The following is a 25215-nucleotide window of genomic DNA, read 5'->3' on the forward strand; positions in this document are numbered from 1 at the left end:
TTGGGCCCAAAAAGAGCCTTGCGCTTCCTGGGATTCATCAGCACTCTCTGTAGGAGATCCCTGGGCCTAACTGTTAACAAAGCACCTGGACATCCAGGACACAAGCCTCTGACCACTGTCCTGGAGAGAGAACTGCTCACCCACCTCAGGGGCACCCCTGAAGGCCTAAGAGCTTGGGGGTTCCTGCAGCTTGCCAACCTCGGGGGCCCAGGAGTCCAGGCCACCCTGACCACATTTACCCATGGGCCCGCAGGAGCCCCTTTAAGTGGCCATGACCCTCCTTGGAAACGTGTTTTTGGCCTTTGGCTCACGTGGCCCCCTAGCCCCCAGCTGTTACCTCAGTCCCCCCTAACCTAACTCAAATGCTGTGGCAAGAATGCTCCTTAGAGTTAATAGTCCTAATTCGCAGCCAGCTTTGAGGCTGCCCGCTGTTCTGGAAGCACAAGGCCTTGCCGCTGCTCACCTGCCTCCCTGTTGGGGGACACCGGTCTGTGTGACCTGTGCCTGGGCAACTTCTCTGCCAAAAGTGTGACAGTCAGAGACTTGTAGGCCTTACAGTCCCACGTCATTTAGTTTCCTTTCCCTTCCCCCAAGGCCAAGAGACTGAAACATGCCTCTCCTCCCCAGGCCCACAGATCCCTGGAAGCCACATGGTCCAGACACCCCCAGCCCCATCTGATTCTCAAAAGCTAGAGCTTCTGGCACTCAGGAACTGTCCAGCCTGCTCTCAACAGCTGTAAAGCATCCTTAGATGTCAGAATCCAACCGTTCTGTGTCACCCATGAGTGAAAACACAGAGACGGGAAAGAGAGAAATACCTGTCCAGGTCAGCCACAGCTGGGCTTGGTTCAAGGATCCCTGTCCCTCAGTCTGGGGCTGCCTGGACCTCAGGGGACAGCCGTGCCGGGCCACGTGCACATCTGGGGAAACACACGCAGCACCTAGCGTGCACAGGGGTACTGTTCCCACCAGCGCCTTACCAAGGGGGAAAGGCTGCCCTGAGAAGGCCGTGCCCACAGTCCCCCATCGCCAGGAGACAGAGCCGGGATCTCAGTCACAGCTCTCAGGGGCAGGCAGCAACGTAGCCACAGCCCAAGTTAGCTCAGCTTACCTGGCACTTCCAGCCCAGCTGGGAGCCCAGGAGCACAGCAGATCACAAAGGGAAAGAAACAAGGACTGAGGCTGGGACAGGGTGGCTTCTTGGGGAAGAAATGGCAGTCCCACTGGGTGCTGAGGGATGGGGGATCTTCCCACGAAAGAAGGAAAGACTGCTCACTGGAGGAAACTGAGGATGGCAGGGCCTGGGATGGACGGGAGCACGCGGAGGGCAAGGCATGGGCCGTGTGTGCAATGGGGCTGCATGTGGCAGCGGGCATCACATCTAGGCGGGGACCAGAGAGAGGGGAGAGAGGTTGCAGAGGGTCTGGGGAACAGGCAGGGTAAGAGAAGAGTGGCCAGCAGGCTCCGAGACCACTCAAGGTGAGCTGGGACTGACGGGATCAGGGCCCGTGACAGCCTCCCTAAAGCAATAGGACACTTACACTGGGCTTCTCCTAGCTTTGCCCCCACTTCACTGCCCAGGCTTCTAGAATAGACCACTCTTTGGAGGACTGCTGGGTTGCTTCATTTCATCTCAGGAGGGAGCCTGAGTCCCAAAAAAGCCACATCTAACATGCACACTGAGAAAACTAGGACAGTCCATGCTCCATGCATCTTCTGACCCCTGGTCCCTAAAAAATGGTCTTTGTGGCCTGAGGGGGTCTGGCTCCTCTGGCTGGGCTGCTAGGTAGGTGGGTCATGGAGAAACAAAAGGGGAGAGGGTACATTCCTTGGGACCAGTCTAGGGTTCACGCTACAAATGATGGGAGTGGCCATGGCCTATGCCAGGTGTCCTCCCTGGATGGCCTGCATAGGGTACTCGTGCAGGAAGGCGGCCGAGCTCAAAGGACAGTGGGCAACAGGCGCTCTGGTGGGACGGGCTGGCCTGACCAGCCAGAGGGGAAGTTCTATGCAGAGCTGGTGCCTCCATGGGCATTCAGGTTCCCAAGCAAGCTCATGTCCCACCACTTCCTTTTGCCCTGTGACAGCCACAGGAAGGAACCCTTTAATCCCCTGTGTAGCCCCAGAAGGAGAACAGACTCGCCCTATGGAGCAGTACTTGGTCCCAAAACTACAGAGCTGCCCACACACCAGAAGGACAAATTCGAGATGTGACCAGAAAGACTTGACCCAGGCACAGCACGCCTATATTATGGCACAGGGGCCACCCACCCATGCTGTAAAGGAATGGGACAGGGGTCCACCACCAGGAATAGGGTCACCCATTCAGAGGGGCTCCCACAGTGGCTCCTGGCTGATGGCAGGCCTCAGCCTAAACTCAGCCTAACAACAAACCCAGTGCTCTTCCAAGAGCTGAGCCTGACATGCCTCTGATTGCCCTGGGGCCAAAACATACTCCACCCACCCCCTTCCTCAGCCATGAGGGCATGGGGTCTTCTCAGTCCCACCCTAGCACTCTCCCAATCTCTCTAGCCGCCACCTCCCCAGCCTTGCCCCGGGCCTGCTCTCATAGCTACACAGTCCACTGCTCTGAGAGAGCCCCCTCCATAGACCGCAGGACTCCTGGCCTCATGGTGGTGGGCCCACAACCAGGGACCACTGCCTGCTGGTAGTGATGGCAGGTGGCCCTTTAGGACGGGCCCATTTGGCCCCCCACACTGCCCCCCTTGGTTTTCCCTCCTGGAATGCCTTCTCCCAAGTCTGTCTGAAAACCTGGCCAAGGCTGGGCATGGTGGCTCATGCCTGTAAATCCTAGCACTCTGGGAGGCCAAGGTGGGAGGATCGCTCAAGGTCAGGAGTTCGAGACCAGCCTGAGCAAGAGCGAGACCCTGTCTCTACTAAAAATAGAAATTATGTGGACAGCTAAATATATATATAGAAAAATTAGCTGGGCATGGTAGTGCATGCCTATAGTCCCAGCTACTTGGGAGGCTGAGGCAGAAGGATTGCTTAAGCCCAGGAGTTTGAGGTTGCTGTGAGATAGCCTGATGCCACGGCACTCTAGCCTGGGCAACAGAGTGAGACTCTGTCTCAAAAACAAAAAACAAACAAACAAAAAAACCTGTCCAACTTCAAGGTCAGTCTAGGCCTCTGGGAGTACTCCTGACCACACTTGCTAAGGACTGGCAGACACCCCTTTTCTATACTTACAGCACCCTTAGACCCACACAGTAGTACACTCGGGGCACCTGGGCTAAGAGCTGGGAGGGGGTGCTTACACCCAACCTCTCAGGAAGTGAAGCTGAGGGTGACGGGTTCTGAGCTGGTTGAGCCCTCCCTTCCGCCCCCCCCCCCCGTCCCCCCCGCTGTGCCCCTGAGCACAGGTATCTCCTGTCTTCCAGGGGAGAGCACCTCATCTGTGCCCTTAGGGGCCAGGCTTCCATGTCAAAGGCCTCCAAAGCACGTCATTGGGTGCCCCACACCCCTGAGGCAGGGACTGGAGTCCAGGTCTCCTCTACCTGCTGAGTATGGCCAAGTAGGCTCCTCCCTGGACATAAAGTCCCGGGCTGAACCGATGGTGGCAAGTTCCTGCTATACGCTCTCTCTGGCCTGGGGTTCCCAAAAGCAGGCTCTAGGCAGTCTGAGAAAATGACCCAATGTCCCTACACAGCAAGGGTGTCTAGGAGACTCTACAGAGCCCTGCTGGTGATGGGCTAGGGTCCACAGGGAAGTTCCATGAGGCTCCACCTGCTCTGACCTAATTTAGTTTTAGACTACTTATACATATTTAGAGATCAGCATTTCAAAACTTGTGTTTTAATCAACCAAATTCCTACAGTTCCTTCAAGGGGTCTTCCCGACTGGCCTGATCCTTATCACCTTCTCCCCCAGACCCCAGTGAGCCCGGTCACCTGAGTGCCTTTATCTACAAGGTCCCTTCCCTACCACAGGCCCCCTGGACACAACGGCCATCACTGTGTACTGTGCACTGAGCAGGCCCTGGGGGCCCACGGCAGTAACCTGCTTCCCCTGAGTATTCTCGCCTGATCCTCACTGTAACTGTGTGACACAGGTCTGGTCAACCCCACTTTGCAGATGAAGAAACTGAGCCTAATAGACACAGCCCAGCTTGCCCAAAGCCACCCAGGTGCAGAGGGGGCCTGAGGCTGGCCAGGGTGCTCCTCCCCGTGGCTCACAGGCGGGGAACAGGACACACATCACAGAGGCCCACGTGTGAGGGAGTCCTCTGCCTGCTCCTCCTGGGCAGTTCCTGGCCCCCAGGGGCACTTGTTGGTCACAGCCTGTCACCATGGTAACCAGGCAGGGGCTTGAGGAGCACTGAGCTCTGGTTTGATTTCAAACCCAGCACAGCTCTCTCAGAAGCAATTTGGTCAAACTTTCCAAAAAGGAAAAGTAGGAAAAAAAGGTGGGGGCGGGGGGTGGAGAGGAGAGAAGAGAGCGGGAGAGAGCCAAATTCCCAGACTGAAGCCCCCCCGAAAGGAGGAAAGGAGGCCTGGCCGCTGAGCTGAGGGGAACTTCCCTTGGATGGCAGAGTGCGTGCCAGCCAGGGGTGCTGGTGGCAGGGCAGAGCGGCAGCCCACAGCCTCTTGGGCCCACACCCCTCCTGCGGGAGCCTGAGCTGGGGCGGGGGAGTGAGCCTACGCAGGCAGGGCCCGGCCCTTCCCGCTGCCTCTGCCTGAGCAGCTGCCCTTTCATCTGTTTTCCATCCGGGTGTGAGAAACATTTCTTTTGGAAAAAAGGGGTGGAAAACCAGTGACCTCATCCACTGGCCCACCTTTGGGTATGGAGAAACTGAGGTCAGAGGGGCAGGGACCGGGAAGTTGAGAGCAGGACTGGAGAGGACACACAGGGGGGACCTCAGGAACGGGCTGGGCCTGGGCCAGGTGCTTTGGTCTTCTGGGCCTGCCGCCTACAGCCCCGGCCACACCTACAGAGCCTCTTAGCTTGAGGCCCTACACAGGGCAACCCCAATGACACGCACAGCAAAGGATCGGAGCCCTCAGGCCAGCACGTGTCCTTTAACCCTGGGGCTCAAGGGCCAGCCAGGGCCCCCAGAGAGCTTTGGGCAGCCCCAAGCTCTCGGCTGCCATGGGACTCCATCACAAGCTAAACCTGTGGCCCGCTGTCAGGACACACACGTGGAGCAACTGCAACAGTGCCCATCTCTGGGCCATGGGAGGCACTGCCTGGGCCTCTTGCTTGGGCTTCCATGGCCAATGCCCAAGTGGAGTGAGTGCCTGGTTCTCCGTGGGCTGAATGGACAAGGCAGAGGTGGCACTGCCAAGTCTTTTCTAGAAAGGGTGCGTTCTCATAGTGAGAACTGCCCTGAGATGGGGCACTTGCAGCCCTTGCTTTCGCCGGGTCCTGCAGCCTCTGTGGCCACAGCCCTCCCCTAGCCTCTCTTTACCGCTCATGCAGCCTCTGCCTCTGCCCAGGCCATTCCGAGCCTCAGTGAGCTGCCTGCTCAGCCCCCATTCCAAACGCTCACAGAGGGCCTACGCCTCTGCTGGGAAGTGTACCACCCCCTGCTGCCGCCCTCGGCCCCTGGGGTGCTGGCCCCAGGGTGCTGCCCCTGTGCCTGGAGCACTGTCCTGGGCGGACAAAGCATGGAGGGCGTGAAGCTCTAAGTGGAGACAGTTATGTGCGTGCCTCAGAAAGAAGTGGCTGGGACACTTATTCCAAGAGCGAACCTCTGAAAAATAACTTGCAGTGGGAAAAGAAGTCCCCACTGCAGAATGTTTTCTTCAGGAATGCTCAACAGTCAGCTCCTGACTGAACACCCGGAGCAGCTGGGGTGGGGGGTGGGCTGTGGGTGGGTCGGTGTTGGATGTATACACAAACACTGCCCTCCCACTGGGGAAAAGATAGCTGCGCTCCTGCAAGGCTGGTCAGAAACCCTGGCGTGGAAGCCGGTTCACAGGATGTGGGTCCCCAAGGCTTTGCCACTTACTGGCTATGTGACCTTGGGCAAGTCACAGCTGCCCTGTCTGCAGGGGCTTCTGTGCCCCCTTGAGGGACAGACTTGCATGAGGATTCAGTGGGGTCACAAATACCAAGGGCTTAAACAGATCGTCTTCCTCTGCCAGAGCGTCGTGGCTTTGTCTCAAGTTTGAATCCACATCTGGAGATGACAACTGTCTCCGATGGCAAGAATTCACACAGGGGACAACAGCCTAAGGCCTCCTTATGTTTGATTGTATTTTTATTTTTTATTTTTATTTTTTGAGACAGGGTCTCACTCTGTCACCCAGGCTAGAGGGCAGTGGCATCATCCTAGCTCACAGCAACCTCAAACTCCTGCTTTAAGTGATTCTCCTGCCTCAGCCTCCCGAGTAGCTGGGACTACAGGCACACATCAGGACGCCTGGCTAATTTTTCTATATTTTGTAGAGATACGGTCTCGCTATGCTGCCCAGGCTGATCTCAAACTCCTGGCCTCAAGCGATCCTCCCGCCTTGACCTCCCAAAGTGCTGGGAATATAGGCATGAGCCACCATACCCGGCTTGATTGTATTTTTTTTTTTTTTAATTCCAGCTATCAGTGTGAGTAGCCTGGCTTGGCAGAAGTTTCTGACTTTGTGCTGTGGTCCTATCAGGGCAGGGGGCCTGGGCATCCTGTGGCCTTGTCCCTGCCAACTCCGTGAGTTTCCTCTTGCCGGCCCCTCTGTGAGGACATGCCACAGCTTCGCAGATGGGAAGCAGCCCCTCTCCACCTGCTGCCTCTTGGGCTCACCCCCTCCCTAGACACGGAGGCAGGGATGGGACAGGGAGCCCTGCAGCACTTGCTCCAGGATGAACACGGGAGCTGTGCAAGCTGGAAGCTGTGAAGTTCCGCAAAGCCCGCCGAGCCCATGACATGGGAAGGAAGGAAAGCTTGGGGATAAGCTTAGAATCCACACAAGTTTGCTAACTCTTTTAAGACTCTTAAAAATGGGACCTCTTTTCTCTGGAGAACTTGAAGTGTTTCTTTTGTTTACTCTGCTTGTGCAATTGGCCCATAGATCATCTCAGCGATGCTAAAAATAGACCGTTGCTGCAATTCCTACTACAGCCAAGTAGCTTGCATTTCCTCAATTTAAACTTTTTCCTTTCTTTTCTGTCCTCTGATTCGCACTATGACGTGACTCCCTGACAGTGGTATGGTGCCGCACACCTCGGGTGATCTTAGTGATGAGGTGGCGGTTCAGGGAGGCCAGGTGACCCGTCCAGGTCACAGCCACCAAGGATAGGGCCAGGAGCAGAGGCTTAGCTTGTTTCCTCATCAGTAAGGGGTGGGATGTCCACAGCCATCAGAGGAAAAGCCACAACCAGTCCCAGACCATTTCTGCTAAGAAACAGATGACGCTGGTGTTGAGAACAGCCTTGGGGAAGCAGTGGGACCATAAGCAGCACCCTCTCATCCCTGCACAGGCTTGTGTGGCATTTCCACTGAGGATGCTGCTCTTCCCTCAGTGGCATCCTGGTGCCCTGTCCGCAGGAGGACGGACACACGCAGGCACCGAGACCCAGGGCCATCCGCATGCACGGCACATGGGGCAGAGACATGGGACAGGGGACCTGGAGCATCAGAGCAGAGCTGAGCAGAAGGCCCACACCTGCCTGAGCCCAGCTCCTTGGCCCTCCCGTAACGTCCCTTCCTGGCTCCTCGGCCCCTCATCCCCTCAGGTCACGGCGCGGCGGGTGCTTGCTCCTGCCTGTCTCTGGAGCCTGTCCACTGGCTGCCATTTCCACTGACTTAGTTCAGACACCCAAATCCCGGCTCAGGCACCAACACGCTGTGTGGCTGAGTCTCAATGGCACTACCTACACCTTGTGAGTTGTGAGGATGCAACGAGCTGCTGTGTGTAGAAGCACTGAGTGCAGCGCTGTGGAACCCCAAGGAGTGGCAGGTTGGCAGCACTCCCACTGCCCCCACCTGGCCCTCCAGTGCATTTGTGGCAGATGCTACTCCATCCCAGTCCCTCTGCCTTTGTGAGGAAGTCCACACTCTGCACCGGGCCCAAGAGGGCAGGGCCCAGTGGCAGCCAGTCGCCCACCCTGTGGCTCCGGGAGGCCTCCCTGCTATGCACGTGGCACTGCCTTGTGCCCCCACACTGTGGCTCATGCTGTCTCCTCTGCGTGGGAACCTGGCCCTGTTCTGTCCTTCACAGGCATATCCTCCAGCGTCACCATCCTCTCTCACATTGTCCATGCACCTTCAGGTGATGTGGTCTGTGCTCCAGGAGGGGCAGGGTCTTACTCAGGCCTGGGTACCTTAAAGAGCACATGTGCCAAAGTGACTCCCATGGGAGGCTCAGGCAGGGCCTGACACTTGCTGAGGAGGCTGGCCCTGGGCAGGACTTGGCAGGGAGCTTGGGGAAGGCTGGGCTGTGCAGCGATGCTGAGGACAGCAGCACCTGTGAGGGAAGCCCCGGCTGCAGAAACAGCCCCATCAGCAGGTGGGAATAGACTCAAGGGTGCCCCTGAGGGAGGGAGGCCAAAGTATGGAGGAGACTTGCGGTTTCTACAAATTGGGGTCAGGGTGGCCCACCCACTCCTGTTCCCATGATCCTCCATCTACTCCAGTCTTGCCCCAAATCCACTGGGAGCTCTGGTCTTCCCAGCTGCCGGCACACAATGCTCTGCTCACCCCATCATCTGCCCCAGGGACCCGGGCACCCTCAAGAGTGGGTCTCTCTAATGGCTTAATGGAAGATAAAACAACCACAAGGTGACCAGGGGCTGTGCAGAGTGTCTCCCCGTTGGGAGGTCTCAGCCAGCTATTAGATGGTCAAAACAAGGGCGGGGCACGAGACTCCGCCTCCTGAAAGGAAGAAGTGCAAAGCAGGGAAAGGACACACTCTGTCACTCTCACTGTCCCTCCCCATTGCATGCCCACAGCAGACGTCACTATTGGAACAGAGAGGTCAGATATGTCCTCCGAATCCCCAATGACATGGTGCTAAGGCTGCAGGCTTTGGAGTCGGACAGACTTGGAATCCCAGCCTGGCCATTTGCTTGCTGTGTAGTCTTGTGTCATTCCCTCAGCTTCTACACCTCCCACAGGGCCCTGGCCCACCGTGTCAGGACTAGTGGCAACTGCTGCTGCAGAAGTACACTCGACAAGCACCCTTCTGTGGCATTCTCTCCCAGCACCCACAGCAGCCACGTTAGTGGGGAAGTAGCTTTGACAGGGCCTGAAAACAGCCATGGGCACTGCTGTCCAATGGGAGGAACCAGGCCTCTGATTAGCCCAGTGGGCAGAGCATAGGAAAGGGCTTTTGGGCCAGGCACGGTGGTTCATGCCTCTAATCCCAGCACTCTGGGAGGCAGAGGCAGGAGGATTGCTTGAGGCCAGGAGTTCGAGACCAGCCTGAGCAAGAGCGAGACCCTGTCTCTACAAAATAGAAAAATCAGCCAGGTGTGTTGGTGCACACCTGTAGTCCCAGCTACTTGGGAGGCTGAGGCAGGAGGATCACTTACTTGCACCCAGGAGCATGGGGTTGCAGTGAGCTATGATGATGACACGAGCCTGAGCAACAGAGTGAGAGCTTTTGGTTTTCACAGCCTAACAACTTCCCCATGTGTACAGTGAGCATGATAATAGTACCCAAGCCTCACAGACATGCTGTGGAAGACCCAAAGAGGCACCCTCATTTAAACCCCCAATGAGTGCTTGTACACAGCGCCATTCCTGCCACTGCTACCATGGGCAGCTGCTCCCTGCTGGAGCCCCAACAAGGCCAGGCCCAGATGCTCTGGTGCTACCGGGAGGATGGCAGCCACTAATGTCACCACTCTCAGCCTTTTGACAGGCCTGGGGGGCTACCATGGAGAGGTGGTACAACCCAGCCAGCCATTTAGGGCCACACCAAACAGGCTTGGGGACCAAGCTAGCCAACTGTGCAGTCCCAGCCCCAAAGGGCAGCCCTGTTCAATGCCACAGCTCAATCACTAGCCCCTTATTGTCCTGGAATCCTGGCCTCACCTCCTAGGGCAGGGCTAGATGCTCATGTCCCCCTGCCCACTGCCACCCCACCCTCCCTATCCAGCCAGCAGGCCAAGTGGGTAGCAGCCGCACCTGGGACAATAGCTGGGCCAATCCCAGTGCAGGAACCAGTAGGTTGCTGGCTGTCCTCCCTCCCTACAGGCTGCTGGCCACCACAAATGGGCTTTGGCAGTACAGAGAGTGAGGTTCACATCCCTCCTCTAGCACAGACTGGTCATGGGACCTTGGGCAAGTCACCACCTCCTGGCACCTCTATGAAAAGGGGATCAATAATCCAGTCTTATGGATTAGCCTGCAGATCTGAACCCCTGTTGACAACGCAGCAGGCCCAGCACCTGGCACATAGAGGGTATTAACACGCTCCTTGAAGTATGGGCAAAAAGACAAGCAGAGGTGGAATGAGAACGAGTCACAACTGGTCCTGAGTGGGGACAAGATGATATGGGACCGATCTGGGGCAAGGAGGGTGGCTATTATAAACTAGGCTCTTCCTATACCTATGTTCCCTGGCCTGTCACAGAGGGTGGGCAAACACACCTGTGCTGCCAGTCCTGGGGCTTTTTTACCCACGGGGAAGCAGCCCTGGTCTACTGGCTGCCTGGGGTGGGGCACCAGGATTGGGTGGACACCAACACCTCTTTCCTAGGTCATGCCTTGGTCTTCACTGATGTCTGCCTGCAACAGATGCTGAACTTGGGGCTGGCGTCTGGGGGCAGGGCCCTCCCACCAGGCCCACCAGGCATGGTGCCTCTTGAGAGCCAGAAGGATAGAGGGAGAGAAGAGGCAAGTCAGGTTGGGGCTGGCAGAGGTAGTGACACCAGATCTGGCCCTGAAAGAGGAGGCAGATATCTCAGGCACAGACCCTGAGACCTGGCCACAGCTGTGTCCCTGAGCCAGGATACACCTGTTCCTCTTGCTCTGGGGCTGCTGCTTCCCAGGTATTCATCCCAAGGGATTCTCCAGGGTGAGAGGAAATCACAGTCACTAGGCATGCCCTGCCTGCTGGGCACTGAGCCAAGGGGAGGTGTTGGGAGGGCAATGGCAATGCTGTTCTAGATGAGGTCCCTGCCTGAGGGTGCCCGGGTCTGCTGGCCTCCAACAGCTTCCTTCTGGACCACCAGCTCTCTCCAAGGGGGAACGCTACTGGCTGAGGCCTGGCCTGGAAGGTGGGTCCACTGCGTCTGTCCCTCCCCAACACCTGGCATCTATTCACTGTATGGGGGGTGGGGGACTCCCTCAGGGTCACACAGCCAACTAGTGGCAAGTTAGAGTAGAAGGGGCATGACTGATTATTGCTGAAAAGGATGAAATACTAGGGGCTTTAAAGACCTCCTTTCCTTCCTCCCAGCCCTGGCAGGTGTGGGGTGTCAGGAGTTGGATGGAGACCCAGCCAGTGGGGGCCTTCCCCTCCGCAGACCACATCAAGGCCCTTGGTGAGAACTGACTCCAAGGCTGGGGATGGCAGACAGCACACATTCTTTAAAGAAAGAAAGGTGGCTCACGACTACCGTACCTCCCACTGGTTCAAGCAACACAGGGTCAGGACAAACAGAACCACCTGGGCCTGTGTGGCGGCCACCAGGTAGGAGAGGGTGCGCCAGAGCCTGGGCAGACAAAAGGGACTGGCCACCGGCGTGGGAAAGGGCTCAACCTCCCCAGTTACCTGGGAAACACAGACTAAAGCCACTGGGGGTTCCTTGTCACACCCCACACAGATGGGCCAAAATGAAAGCCATCTGTGGTTTGAGTGCTGGCAGGGGGAGGCAACGAGGACTGCTCTGCAGAACCACCTGGCGTCGTGCTGGGTGCACAGGGCCTCCACTTCCAGGCATCTGTCCTAGAGACTCTTGCATGGGTGAGGAAGGAGACTCGAGAAAGCAGCAGTTTTTATAACAGCAGAGAACTAAAAGCCACCCATCCACTGGGAAGAAGGCAGGCAGACCAGGCAGGACAAACAGTGGAGCGCGATGCAGCAGTGACTAAAGCACAGGGAGTGTGACCAGCGTCCACAGGCACCGACCGCTGGGCCAGGCCATGCAGAAGGGGCCTGTGTGGTGGGCACAACAAGATGGCCGCTGTCCCCATCTCAGGCTGCTCCACTCAAGCCGGGGCAAGGCCTTGAGCTTCCGGAGGCCCCCGACCAGCTGTTAACTGGGACTCCCCCACCCCCTGCCTCAGTCATGTCCCAGCATTGGCCTCTGGGATCAGGTGAGAGCCACTGGGATCCTCAGATAAATTCCAAGGCCTCCGTGCAAGCCAATCTCCGGGCCTAAGGGTGAGCTGTACAGCGTGTGGACCCTGTGACGATAGGTCTTGTCCATCTGTTGGGACCACCTGCCTACAGATAGCCCCATGCCTGTGACAGGCCAAGTGCGGGCTGGTTTGGAGCTGAACCTTCCTGTGCCCAAAGTCTGTGCTCTTCCCAGTGACCCGGGGCCCCGGGGCTGCCTACCTGAGCAGCAGGCAGACACGGGGGACAGGGGTGCTGTGGAGGAGACACTATGCAGGGCAGCCACAGCAGGGTAACAGCTCCCCTCTGTTCTCTCAAACTCAGGCCACAGCCGCTGCCCACCCCACACCAGCCTTGGAAGCAGGAGGCAGTGCCAGCCTGGCCCTCAACTCCTTTTGCTTCTTTCAGAGGCTGGAAACTGGGTTGAAACAAGAAAATACCCTGCCTGCTAAAATAAGCAAACATTCTGGGGAAGGAGGGAGAATCATCTCTGGCTTGGTTACTATGGGAATCACGTTTCTGAATCAACTACGAGATAGGGAGAGAAGTTCACCTTGGACAAAGCAGCCTGGCTTTGGCCCACACAGGCCTGTGCGGATAGCCCCAGAAGCTTCTGGGCACCTAGAGACAAGCCCTCAGCTTCCATGGTGTGGGGAGCCACCCAGCAGCATGTACCACCCAGTCTGGTGCCTGCTTTCCTGGGCCCTTCTGCCCAGGGAGGGCTAGCCCCTGGCTCCTCCCTCTCTGCAGTCCCCTCGGGCCTGGCTCTGGCTCAGGAGAGGTCCCGCACCAGTACCCCGCAGGCCCAGGCTCACTGCCTCGCACCCCAGGCCTCTGTGTTGTCCTGGGCTCCCTGCTCTACGCAGTTGGCCTGAGAAGCCACCTCTGAATCACCTGGCCACATGTCTTCTGCCAGGTCCCCCCAGTGCTGCAAAAGGATGGGCAACAGACCCAGGCCAGGCCCTCAACCAGCAATGTCCAACAACTCCGGCTCTGTTTTGGCAAAGACCAGACTGTTCTGGCTGGTGGGAGAGGCTGAGGTAAGGACACTTTCAGTTGGGACTCTGGCCTGCCCTGGATCATGAGTCTCAGTGCTGGAACTCTGACTTGGTGGGCAGACAGCCCTAGGAGCAGGGATTTGCCATGACAGAGGTGGCAGTTCCCTCCTTGTGGATGTCAGTTCAATCAGTGTGTGGGACAGTGGGACTGGACACATCATTCCTCCCTCATGTCCTCATGTCCAACCACACCGCTGGGCCCTGCCACATGCCACAGCTGTGTCACTGCAGGGGACCAGCCAGCCGTGGGGCAGCTGTCAGGAAAGCTGACATACGAATCTGAGGTCCCACTCCCCCGAGCCCCTCACACTCCCCACAAAGGCTCAGTCAGCTGCCTAGCCTGAGGAGCTCCCCTGAGGGTGCTAAGGGTGCCTCCAATCCTGGCCTCCCTCTCCGGCCCCCTTCCTGGCTGGGCTCACCCACCCTGCCAGTGGGAGCTCAGCTTCCTGTCCTTCCCACGTGCCCTGCAGCATCCTATGATGGCCCTGCAGGAAGACGTTCATGCAGTGCTCTACCATAAGCCTTGGGCATCCTGCGACCAGGGCCAAGGATCTCCCTGTCTCCACATCCAGCACTGGCTAGACCAAGAGAATGTGCTTACAGACCTATTAAGGGAAAAGGGATGAATGGAATCAATCCACAAATATGCAGTGAGCACCTCCTCTGGTCCATGCTGGGCCAGGGGACTCAAAGAGGAACATGGCAACAGCACAAAGATGCTGTGAGAGCAAAGAATGGGCCCATGTACATGTCCACCTCGGAGACTGGGCAGCAGCTGCAGAGAGCAAGATGGCCTGACCTCACATGGAAAATTCCCTAACACCTAGTGCTGGCAGAAAAAGCAAGTTGCCAAAGAGCACACATACACATATACACATACACAAATACACGTTTTTAAAAGCTGCAAGACAAACTTGTTTTAGTACACACACACCCAGAAAAAAAGCACAGCCCAGCTGCTCACAGAAGCACCTCTGAGAAGGGTACAGCACCTAGGGGTGGGCAGACAGGGGCGTGGGCTCTGCTGTGTGTCTGAACTGCTGGGAGTGACAATGTGACCCTATATGACTCACACAATTTTCAAAAATTGTCATTAAAGGATAACACGAGGGTCCCCTGCTCAGGCCCTGAGGATGAGGGGCTACCCAGACAGCTGAGTGAGTGACAGCAAGACTGGGTGGTGTGTGTGGCCTGAGATAGCAGGCTTGGAGGATGCCACCCTTTGCAAGGGCCAGCACCCCCCCCACCCCCGCTTGCCTTTGCCTTCCCTGGAGGAGGCAGGGACCCTGGGGCACGATGGAAGGGAGGCGAGCCAGCCTGCTCAACCCACCTACAGTCCATCTGCCAGAGACACGGCCCCAGCATGGCAGAGTTGGCCGAGGGCTGCCCTAACTGCTCCTTGGAAAACGTGTTAGCAGTTTCCTCAGACCTGGGAAATACGCTGGACAGACTCACGTGCTCAGGGTGCTCAGGTACTTTCTGACACGCTGGGCACCAGGCATGGCTCAAGCAACACAAGGAGCCCCAACCCGCCTCCAAAGAAAGAGGCAAGAAGGCAGAAGAGGCCAGGAGGGAGCCCTGAGCATGGTAAAAGCAGCAGGTCACCAGGCAGCATAGAGGAACATGCAGCTGACCTGGAAGAGGCAAAAACCCCCAAAACCCCCAGGGCAGGCTGGTATGGCCTTTATCTCCAGGGGCCTGTGCTGCCCGTGGGCCTGGCCTACACGGGGTTCTGCCAGCCTTCCCTCCCACAGGCACAGCCTCAGACTGCCACTCAGGAGGACTTATTTTCTGGAAAGTCCCAGAAACTCAGGAGAAGCTGCAGTGAGCCCAGTGGGAAAGGGGCCTGGAGCGCCTGGCCACCAGCTGGGATGTGCTCGGGGAGCAGGCCTCCGAGGGCCGGCTGCCCTAACTTCCCCATTAGAAAGGCTGAGTGTGTTACCTGTGAGGAAGACATGGGGGTTGCACCTCTCCTTCCAATATCACTGCACAGTCTTTAAGAGCAAAGCACCAACAGTAGGGGGAGGAAAACTATTTTCTTGCGTACCCACCATATGCCAGATCATGTGCTGGGGACACTATCCCATTATCTAACTTGATCCCTGCAGTTACTCTTCAAGGCAGGTAATGGAAGCTCACTTTTTTGTTTTGTTTTAGAGATAGGTCTCGCTATGTCACTGCCTGGAGTACAGTGGCACAATCATAGCTTACTGTAACCTTGAACTCCTGGCCTCAAGCAATCCTCCCGCCTTAGCCTCCTGAGTTGCTGGGATTACAGGCATGAGCTACGTGGCTGGCATTAGAAACCCACTTTAAAAGTGAATAACCTAGGAGAGCTCAGGGAAATTAAGCAACTTGCCTGGCTTTAACTTTGGTCTATCAAATGCAGAAAAATAGGTTTGCAAAACACTGACAAAGGGCTCAATTCATTAATGTATAAAGAGTTCTTATAAATCAATAAGAAAAGGACCAATAGCGCAATAGAAAAGTCAACATGGGTAGAAATTACATAGAAGAAGTTAAAACTGTTAACATGATATCATGGTCAAGTCTCATTAATTATGAATGAAATACAATACCATTTTCACCTATTACCTATTAACGAGCCTATATTAAAAAGTTCAATAATACAGAATGTTGATGAGGTCTGAAAAAATGAGCCTAAGGTTGGGACTGGATCTTAGAAGGTTGGTATCTATCAAGACTTTAAAGGCACCATAAACCCTTTGACCCACGAGTTCTGTTTCTAAGAATTTATCCTATGAATGGACTCCCACAAATGTGCAAGGATGTATATATGAAGCATTGTTGGTAGTAACAAAAGACTGGAAATAATCTAAGTGCCCATAGCAATAGGGGATGGGTAGGTAAACTGTGAGACATCCCTATGTTGGGAGTACCATGCAGCTGTTACAAATAATGATTAAGTTCTAACACACTCTCTGAGAGAAGCTGTTAAGTGAAAAGAAACAAGGGGTGGGTACCTCTACATGCGCTAGCTTGTAAATAAACAGACACCCTCTGGAGGGACTCACAGGACAAGGAAGGGTGGCTGCTGTGGGGAAGAGCTGTGGCCTGGGTGTGGGGGTGGGAGGGCACCTCTCTTTTCTGGCAAATCCCTTAGTACCATGTAGACTGGTTACCAACGACACCCATCACTTGTCTATAAAACACCAAGAGAGAGAGGGCGGGCAGATGCAGGGCTCCCAGGCTCTGGAGCTGCCACCCTGCCCCCAGAAGATTGCAGCCTGGAAGAGGGGAGGAGCCACGGCCCCAGACACTCCCACCTGCTCTCAGCAGGGACCTGCCTGCCCACACACCCTGAGAACCGGCCTTTGTCACATCCCTCCAAGACCTGAGACCTGCCTTCCTCAGCTCCTGTTCATGTCAACCCCACCTTTTAGATTCTCTATGAATAAAAGAATTAGGAAAAATACAGAAGAGACCGAAGCTCAGAGGAGCTGTGTGACTTGCCAAAGCCACCCAGCTGGAGGCTGGCTGTGCTGGGAGGGGCAGTGGAGGACAGATGAGGACTTGGAGGTAGAGGGAAGTGAGGGGACAGCTGTCTCTGTGCAGGGCAGAGCAAAGGAGGGAGGGCTGGGCCCAGACAGGGTGTCAAGGAGGGGCACATGCAGGCTTTAAGGACAGGGGGCAGATAGGCCTAGGTGATGGGCCATGTCCTGCCCAAGGAGTGGGTCTCCACCCCCACACAGAGTATCAGGGCTGAACGGCACTGCAAACCCAGCATTGGGCAAACTCATTGTTTTTTAAGCAGTTAAGCTGGCTTCAGTCAGAATGTCCTAGGTGTCCAAAGCCACAGAGGGGCAGGAGGAGCTGCTCCATGGGCCTAGAGCCCCTCTCACCACTGCCTGCGTGGCCCTGGAATACCCAGGGCTTCTCAGAACAGACTGAGCTTGTCCACACCAGCGACTTGCTAGAAGTCACTCAGCAAGCATGGCCCCACACCCCCATGCCCAAGCCCAGCGAACTCTGGAATGAGCCACCCAGCCTGGCCTCTGAGAGTGCCACACGCCTGCAGCCCTGGGAATGCCCACCCAGGGGGTCAATGCGTGCACCTTCAGTGAAAAGCAGCCGCAGCAAGCAGCCTCAGAAATCAACAAGGCAAAGTACTCACGTTGAAGAAATTGGTCTTGTTCCTCTCGCAGAAGAGCCCCTGTGCCGGCATGTGCTGCAGTTGTTGCCACGGGATACTGCTGCCTAGCAACACGTCGCGGGCCCACTGGAGGTTCTGGGGAAACAAGAAGTAGGTTGGAAGTGAGTGTGTGGGCTGCTCAGGGCGCCCACGGGGAAGGCAGGCGGCCTCTTCCTCCCTGGCTGCACAAGCAAACCACGATGAGCAGTGGCTCCTGCAGACAGCGATCCCGCAGCTCCAGGTGGCTCTGGTCGTAGGCTTTGATCATCAGGCTGTGGGATGCATTTCCGGAACTGATCTCTTGCCCAGCAGAGCTGACTTAGGAATGTGGCCTCAGAATGCCCAAGGTGGGCACTGACAGGGGCTCCTTGCCTGACCTAGCCTACAGAGTGCCATGTGGACCCTGTGCCCACCTTCTGTCAGCGGGACCCCCATTACCCTAAACAGTAGCCCTGACTTGTACTCCTTACTTGTGGCCAGCAGTATGAGCCACGGGCTTGGAGGGCTGGGCTCTGGCCACAGTGCTCAGGCTGGTGCACTCTGGGCAGTGGGGCCTCTTGGTGGAATCCAGGCCCGGGGGGACTATGGTGCAGGGGAAGAGGGTGGGCGCGGGCCTGGCTGCCTCAGGCTTCTCTGGGGCCTACTCACTGGCCCAGAGAGCAGGCCCTCCCCACCAGCTGCCTGGCCAGCAACCCTCCCCTCTCTGGTCTTCATCATGGTGGCTAAGCACCCTACACGGGCCAGCTCACCCCACCTCAGGACAGTGCTGTCCTATAGGGAACGGGCCGGCAGGAGGCAGAGCTGGGCCCAGCACCCAGGACTGCACCGTGCCAAACCCCTACTCTTTCCACAGCACCCATGCTCCCTGGCAATCTGTCTTCCTCTCCCCCTCAGGTCTCTTGCTTGCCTTCCCTAGCACTGGGCCTAGGCCCTCACCGCCTCACACCCCAGCTGCTCTGACGCTGTCTCACTTCCTGGCCTGCAAGCCTGTCCTGCGTGCTCCCATTCTGCTCACCCCCGGCCAGGGTAAATGTACTGAATCGTTCCCCTCATCACCAGGCAAGGCAAAAGTGCAAACCCCAGCTCCCCACTTGCTGGCTGTAGGGCCCACACTGGCCTGCCTCTGAGCTTCCACTCCTGTCTCTGCACAGAGGGCCCCAACCCCAGGCTGCTGTGGGGACTTAGCGCTGCTCCTCAGCAACAGGCAGGACCCTGCAGCCACGTGCAGAAGGCTTGCCACTCTCTTGCTCAGAGCTCACCTTGGGCCTAGACACCTGGTGGGACACTCATCCGACCTGCCAAGATCAGAAACAGAGTCAACTCCAACTGAATCAGCGACAGGAGCCCTGAGTAGGCAATTCCTCTCTTGCTGAGGCTCAGCTGCTCTCAGGAGACCCCACTGTAGCTGTGTCTGCTAAGGCGTTTTTCCCTCCAGCATTCACAGGCCTTTCTACGGCCTGTGCCGCAGGCACCGAGGGCCACAGCCATTCTTGTGATTGGATGGGGCTTCCTGCCTGCTAAGGGACCCCCTGCCTGCTCCCACCTGAGGAAGAAGCAGGCAGAGGGGGCTACTGGGCAGCAAGAGGCAAGAGCCCTCAGACAGCAAGAGCCCAACCAGGAGCACAGAGGCCACCCTGCTCCACACTGCTGGAAAAGAATCAAATACCCAGTCCCAGCCTTCAATTTTTAAGCAACACCCTAGGAGGAACAACTTGTAGTTCATATTCAAATGTCCCTGGCAATGCCCCACCAAGCTTCGGACCCAGGCCACCATGTCCAGAAGTCTCCTGAGGCTGGTTACAAGTCTCCACACCTGACCCTGCCTGTAGGCCACATGTTCCCACTCCACAGAGGGTCCCAGGAAGGAGGGTCAGCCACAGAGAGACTGAGCACAGAGTGGGGAAGACAGGGGTAGGTCCAGGTGTGCTTGATTAAAAGGAATAAAATCCAAGATTAGCTCCAGTGAGCTCCTCAGGGCTCTAAGAGGAAGGCCCAGGCAGCTCAGGGGAGATGCTCACAAACTGCGTCAGTGCCCAGCCATGAGCACTTGGTCTCAGTGACACTTGGTTCAAAGTCTCTCCCAAGGGCTATCTGAGAGGCTCAGCCCAGGAAGGTGCCCACCACTGATCTAATCAACAACAGCTGGACTCACAGAAGGGGACGTGGGTCAGGAGACCATCACTTGCACTTCTAATACACAGGTGAGCCCACCTGATCACGGAGGTAGGGCACAAAGGACGCCTATCTCTGACCCAGTCTGAGAAGGTCAGGGAGCTTCCTGCAGTAGGTGACACACCTGGGCTGTGGTTTGCACAAGGCCTGACTCACTGAAGTGAGACCCAGGATAGGTGGGCCAGCCGGGGCCTAGCCAAGAAGTTGCAGGGGATCAGATGTGGCCCCCCCGGGGGCCCATGAGGAGCCGGGGGCTGGGAGGTAGGAAGGAACTGCTCCGACCAGAGCAGGGGCAGGCCACCCAGGGTCTGAGCCTGTAAACATCCTTCCCCTCCTCTGGGGCCCCTGGCCTCAATATTGTGGCAAACCTTTCCTCCAGCTGAGTGACACCATAAGACCCAGAGCATGGGCCTGGCCTGTGCTGTACCAGAGACCTAAGAAAAGTTACCCTAGAGCCAGGACCCAAAGGTGCTTCTGGGACTCCTTGGGGACATGTGGGAAGTGTTCAGGTGACCTCTTTAAGTAGCAGTAGTTCAGGACATGGGGAGGAGATGGGAGAACCTGGCTTGAGGAAGCAACTCCATAGTAGCTGTCATTTTCCTAAGAACACCAGGAAAACAAAGTCCCAGCAGAGACTTCCTTCTTGCTAGGACAAGAGAGAAAGCAGCCCCAGGGCCAGGATGGACGGAGTCGGAGAGCCTCTGCTGCCTTGCCTGGGCACAACGTTGCAGGCCCTGTGGCCATGGGATGGCAATGCACACTCCTCTACAGCTGGGCTTTCCACCACTCTGTAGCTTCCTTCTCCAGTGACACCTGCACCGAGCCAGTCCTTCCCCCACATGGACCAGAGGGAGGAGGCAGCGGGAGAGGATTCTGGGGCACTTGCAAAGAGTGCAGAAAGCACTGGCCTGCCAAACTTGACCTGGATTATAAATGAGCCTTCTGCAGACTTGGCCACTGCACACACTGGACAGCGTGTTTCCTCAGCTGTCTGCCAGAGAAAGAGAGCCAATCGACGGCCAAGGCACAAAGTGTCCAGATGGCTCGTGGGAGCCCTCAGCTAATTCACGTCTAAGGCCCCGGATGGGGGCCGACAGGGTGGAGACCTGCCTGGGCAATTGTGGGTGCCAGGTAGTTGGGGTGGAGGAGGGGGCAGAGACTGTGTCAGGCTCTTGCTGGGCCTCTACAGGGGGCAGGAGGACCTGACCCGCATGGCACACCTGTAGCATGCAGCTGGCCCCGCAGCTTCGCAGCATGGTGAGGCAACATAATGCTGCCCAGGCTGTGCACAGCGCCATGACTCCTCATCACACATAATCGCCAGTTTACCAATGAGGAAACTGAGGCTTGGGGAGGTTCAAGAGCTTGCCCAAAGTCCAAGAGCCAGGAAGTGGCAGAGCTGGCCTTGCACTCTGGTTCAGGCTGGACGTCTCTAAGGCCTGGGCTGTTCCCCTGCCCCTGACCTGTCCACCACAGGTGGGCAAGTGACCTTACAAGTCTGCCTGGCACATGCTATGTGCTGGACACTGCACCTGCCAACTAGGAGCAGTTGCCACAGCCAGGCCTTTCTCAGGCTTTGCGTAACCTGTCACCATACCTCTGGTGCAGAGCCCCTGGCTCACAGGCACTTCTGGAAATGGGAAGAACCCCATGGAGCCACTCACCAGATAACGGTACACATCTTCCTTGCTCCATGGGCCCTGACGCTTGTGTGCAGACCCTGCTCTGACAGAGGGTGCACGGAGGCTGAGAGTCCTGAAGAGATCTTGGCAGGGGGAAGAAGCCCAGAAGCATATAGGTACTTCAAGGCCCTCCCCTGATCACCGTCTGGACCATCCCTGCTCCCCTGCAGAAGGCAGAGGGAAATTCTGACTCCTCTGCTCAGAGGCCTTTGGGCTGCACCTCCCTCAGAGCAAGGGCTGGCTCCATGCCTCAGTCCACCTGCCTGCACATTGGCTCCTCTCCTCCCTGGTCCCCTTGGGTACAGCACTCCAGCCACACTTGCCTCTGCTCCCACCTTGGTCCCTGCAGATTTCTTGGCCTGGTGCCATCACACTTGATGTCCAGATGGCCTCCCGTAATATTGTCTCCACAACCCTACGGCCACCTTACATAGCATCGTCACTGACTCACAGATGGGTTTGCCATCTGCCCCCACTTCTGTCAGTCCCATGAAGGCAGGGACAGTTGGACTTGTTCATTCATGGCTTCTTGGGGCTAGACCAGTTTGGAGCCCACAGAAAGGGTACAATAGATATTCATAGGAAGAGGGAAAGGAAGATGAGCAGAGTTTGGCTTTTGGAAAATAGAAGGAAGAATACGTCAGGCTAAGGGGACAGTCTGAGGTGCAGACCCTGGCGGTGGTAGCCATTTTCTATCTCCAGCCATCAGCAGGCATCACCAAGCCCCCACTACATGCAGAGTCCCTGGAAGGCTACAGTTAGAGATGCAAGCCACCTCACCTCGACTTTTTGCTTCCTGTGTGAAGGGGAAGGAAACCTAGAGGGCTGCCAGGAGCCTTGACAATCGGCCTGTGTGTTGTATTGAAGCTACTGGCAGTGCCAGTATGAGTGAATGGGCAGAGGCTGGAACAGAGATAAGGCTTGAGGGCATGGACTGTTCCTTAGCTGGCCCTGAAAAGCCCAACGCCAGGCACCCAGGCTTTGGGCAAGGCCCGAGCAGCCCCACTCAGACCCCAGGCCCTGGAGCCCTCCTTCATGAGCCTGTTCTTACTTTCAGACTCTTGTCCACAGCAGGCCCCTGCCTCTTTCTCCTGGGTACCTGAGGTGTGGCCTCCCTTGCCCTCATCTCCTGGGGGTTGCCTGGTGATGAAGACTCATGGCAGTGGTTCTTGATGAGTGTGGGGTAGGGGTGGAGATTGGCTCCCCAAGGGGGATTTGGCAATGTCTGGAGACAATTTTGGTTGTCACAGCTGGGAGAATACTACTGGTATCTAGTGAGTAGAGACCACTGAACATCCTGCAGTACACAGGAACACCCCACAACAGAGAATTATTTGGCCCCAAATGTCAGTAGTGCCTTGGGGGAGAACTCTGTTTTTTATTTATTTATTTATTTTTGAGGCAGAGTCTCAATCTGTTGCCTGGGTTAGAGTGCCATGGCGGCAGCCTAGCTCACCGCAACCTCAAACTCCTGGGCTCAAGCGATCCTACTGCCTCAGCCTCCCGAGTAGCTGGGACTACAGGCATGCGCCACCATGTCCAGCTAATTTTTTTTACATATTTTTAGTTGTCCAGCTAATTTCTTTCTATTTTTAGTAGAGATGGGGGTCTCGCTCTTGCTCAGTCTGGTCTCGAGCTCCTGAGCTCAAATGATCCGCCCGCCTCAGCCTCCCAGAGTGCTGGGATTACAGGCGTGAGCCACCGCGGCTAGCCCTCTGTTCTTCATAGTACTCATTGTTGCGCCATGAGCCCAGGGACACAGGCCACTTCTACAATGAGAACAAAATATGTACATGTGAAAAGTTAAAGGCTGACTCTAGCCCCACCAGGCCCATTCCTGTCTCCAGGCATGTGTGTTGGCTGTGTGTCCACTTGGAAGCTGACCCTCTGGAAAGTCTCGTGGCCATCAGGGCTCTCTCACCCGATCCAGTCCTTGCTTATACAGGCCTTCCTGGACCTCCCTGTCTCAACAGCCGCCCTGCTCCCCCCACCCCGTCGAGGTTTTCTTCCCAGACTCATCAGTAGCTGCCAGTGGGTGTGCTTTTTCTCCCCATCCCCTCAGACAGGGACCTCTCACGTGACAACCACTCAGTAGACAGCTGCTGAATCGATGAATTTACAGAGATGCGTAGGAAACACGCCGGAGGGAGCACACCAAACACAAACAATTTTGCCATGTCATGGGTTGTGGGACAATGTGGGAGTTACAGTCTTTTTTCCAAATTTAAATAATATTATTGGTAAGAAAATTGGCTGGGTGAGGTGGCTCACACCTGTAATCCTAGCATCTGAGAGACTGAGGCAGGAGGATCACTTGAGGCCAGGGGTTCAAGACTAGCCTGGACAACATAGCGAGACCCCCTCTCTAAAAAAAAAAAAAATAGAAAAATTAGTTGGGCATGGTGGTATGCACCTATAATCCCAGCTACTCAGGAGGCTGAGGTGGGAGGATTGCTTGAGCCCAGGAGTTTGAGGTTGCAGTGAGCTATGATGAGCCACTGCACTCCAGCCTGGGTGACAAAGTGAGAGACCCTATCTCACAAAAAAAAAAAAAAAAAAGGTGTTGGCAGAGTGCTCAAACTTATTCAAACTGCCAGAATGTGCACCTCTTTGTGGGGGAGATGACCAGAAAAGCAGTGGCTATTATGGGGGCAACCTGTCCTACCTTCTGTGGCCCTCAAAGGTTCAGTGGAATATTCAAACCATGTGGCAGATAGACTTTGAAATGCACAATCAAGATTCCTAAGTTGAAAAAAATATTACATTCTCATTTTGCAAACTACATAAAGTAAAGCTTGATGAGTACCTGGCTGGTTGGAATCTACAGCAGCCCAGGACATCCATGTGGGGACACTGGGCACAGCACCATTTTGTGGTGCAGGCCACTTTTATATCCCACAGCTGAGCACACAGTACCTGAGGGCCCTCCCGGCAGGAGTTGGCCTCTAACCAAACCCAGGGCCTGGGCTTATCCCACATAGGCCCTGGGCCAAAGAAGTGTAGTGTCAAGGGGCCAGTGCAGCCAGGCTGCTCCCCTCATACCTCAGGTAGGTGGACTCATATAGTATTTGTCTTTTTATGACTGGCTATTTCATTTAGCATCACGTCCCCAAGGCTCATCCATGTTGTTCCATGTGATAGGATTTCCTTCCTTTCTAATGCTGAGTAATATTCTACACTGTCTTGATTACTGTAAATCTGTAGTAAGTTTTAAAATTGGAAAGTATGAATCCTCCAAGTTTGTTCTTTTACAAGACTGTTTGGCTCCAGGGACCATCTCATAGCCCCCTGCCCTACACCCTTACAGCAGGAGCTGCAGGAGGTGAAGGCTCAGCTCCCAGCTGAGCAGGAGGCGACCTGGAGAGCAGGACAGGGGTGCCCAGGCCCTGACCTTCTTCCTGGATCCCATCAGTGAAGGTCAGAACCCTCACGATGAGAGGTGTCCTGATGCCATGTGCTCTCTCTCCTGGGCTGCCCATCAAGGGACCAGAATTTTGATTGTGGACTGACAGCTCAGGGCCCAACATCCTGGCAAAGACTGGGATCCCCGAGACTGCGAGTGATACAGTAAGCTAGAATGAGGGCCCCTGTGGCTGTCGGCGTACATGATCTTCCCTGTCTAAGGGCATGCAGGTCAGCAGGAGGCCTGCCCTGGGGAGCCAAGGGTGCCTATATGCAGCCAACCTTGGGCAGTAGGTTGGCCTCAGGGCAGACCCAGCCTTGGCCACTGAGCCCCAGGCAGGGAGCCCCCAGTAGGCCTGGTAGAAGGGCAAGGAGCCCTGGGAGATACTGACACCAAGGAAATGGGCCTGACTAGAGGGGAGGGACTGTTGGCTCAGGGTGGCACTTGGTGTGTTGGGCACCACCCTGGTACTCCAGCCCGCATCTCATTATCACAATAATGCTACTTT

The 25215-nt window shown here is 56.2% G+C and overlaps 1 protein-coding gene across 5 annotated transcripts in view; it reads right to left on the reverse strand.

Annotated features, from left to right (window-relative positions):
- Window positions 1-25215, reverse strand: part of CABIN1 (calcineurin binding protein 1) — a 153084-nt gene that overhangs the window by 27637 nt on the left and 100232 nt on the right. For all 5 annotated transcript variants that reach the window (XM_045534231.1, XM_045534232.1, XM_045534228.1 and 2 more), the window contains exon 29: window positions 17433-17546. In XM_045534231.1, coding sequence (XP_045390187.1) covers window positions 17433-17546 — 114 coding nt within the window. The remainder of the gene's footprint in view (window positions 1-17432; window positions 17547-25215) is intronic.

The sequence above is a fragment of the Lemur catta genome, chromosome 21, assembly GCF_020740605.2.
Source record: "Lemur catta isolate mLemCat1 chromosome 21, mLemCat1.pri, whole genome shotgun sequence".
Lineage (NCBI taxonomy): Eukaryota > Metazoa > Chordata > Mammalia > Primates > Lemuridae > Lemur > Lemur catta.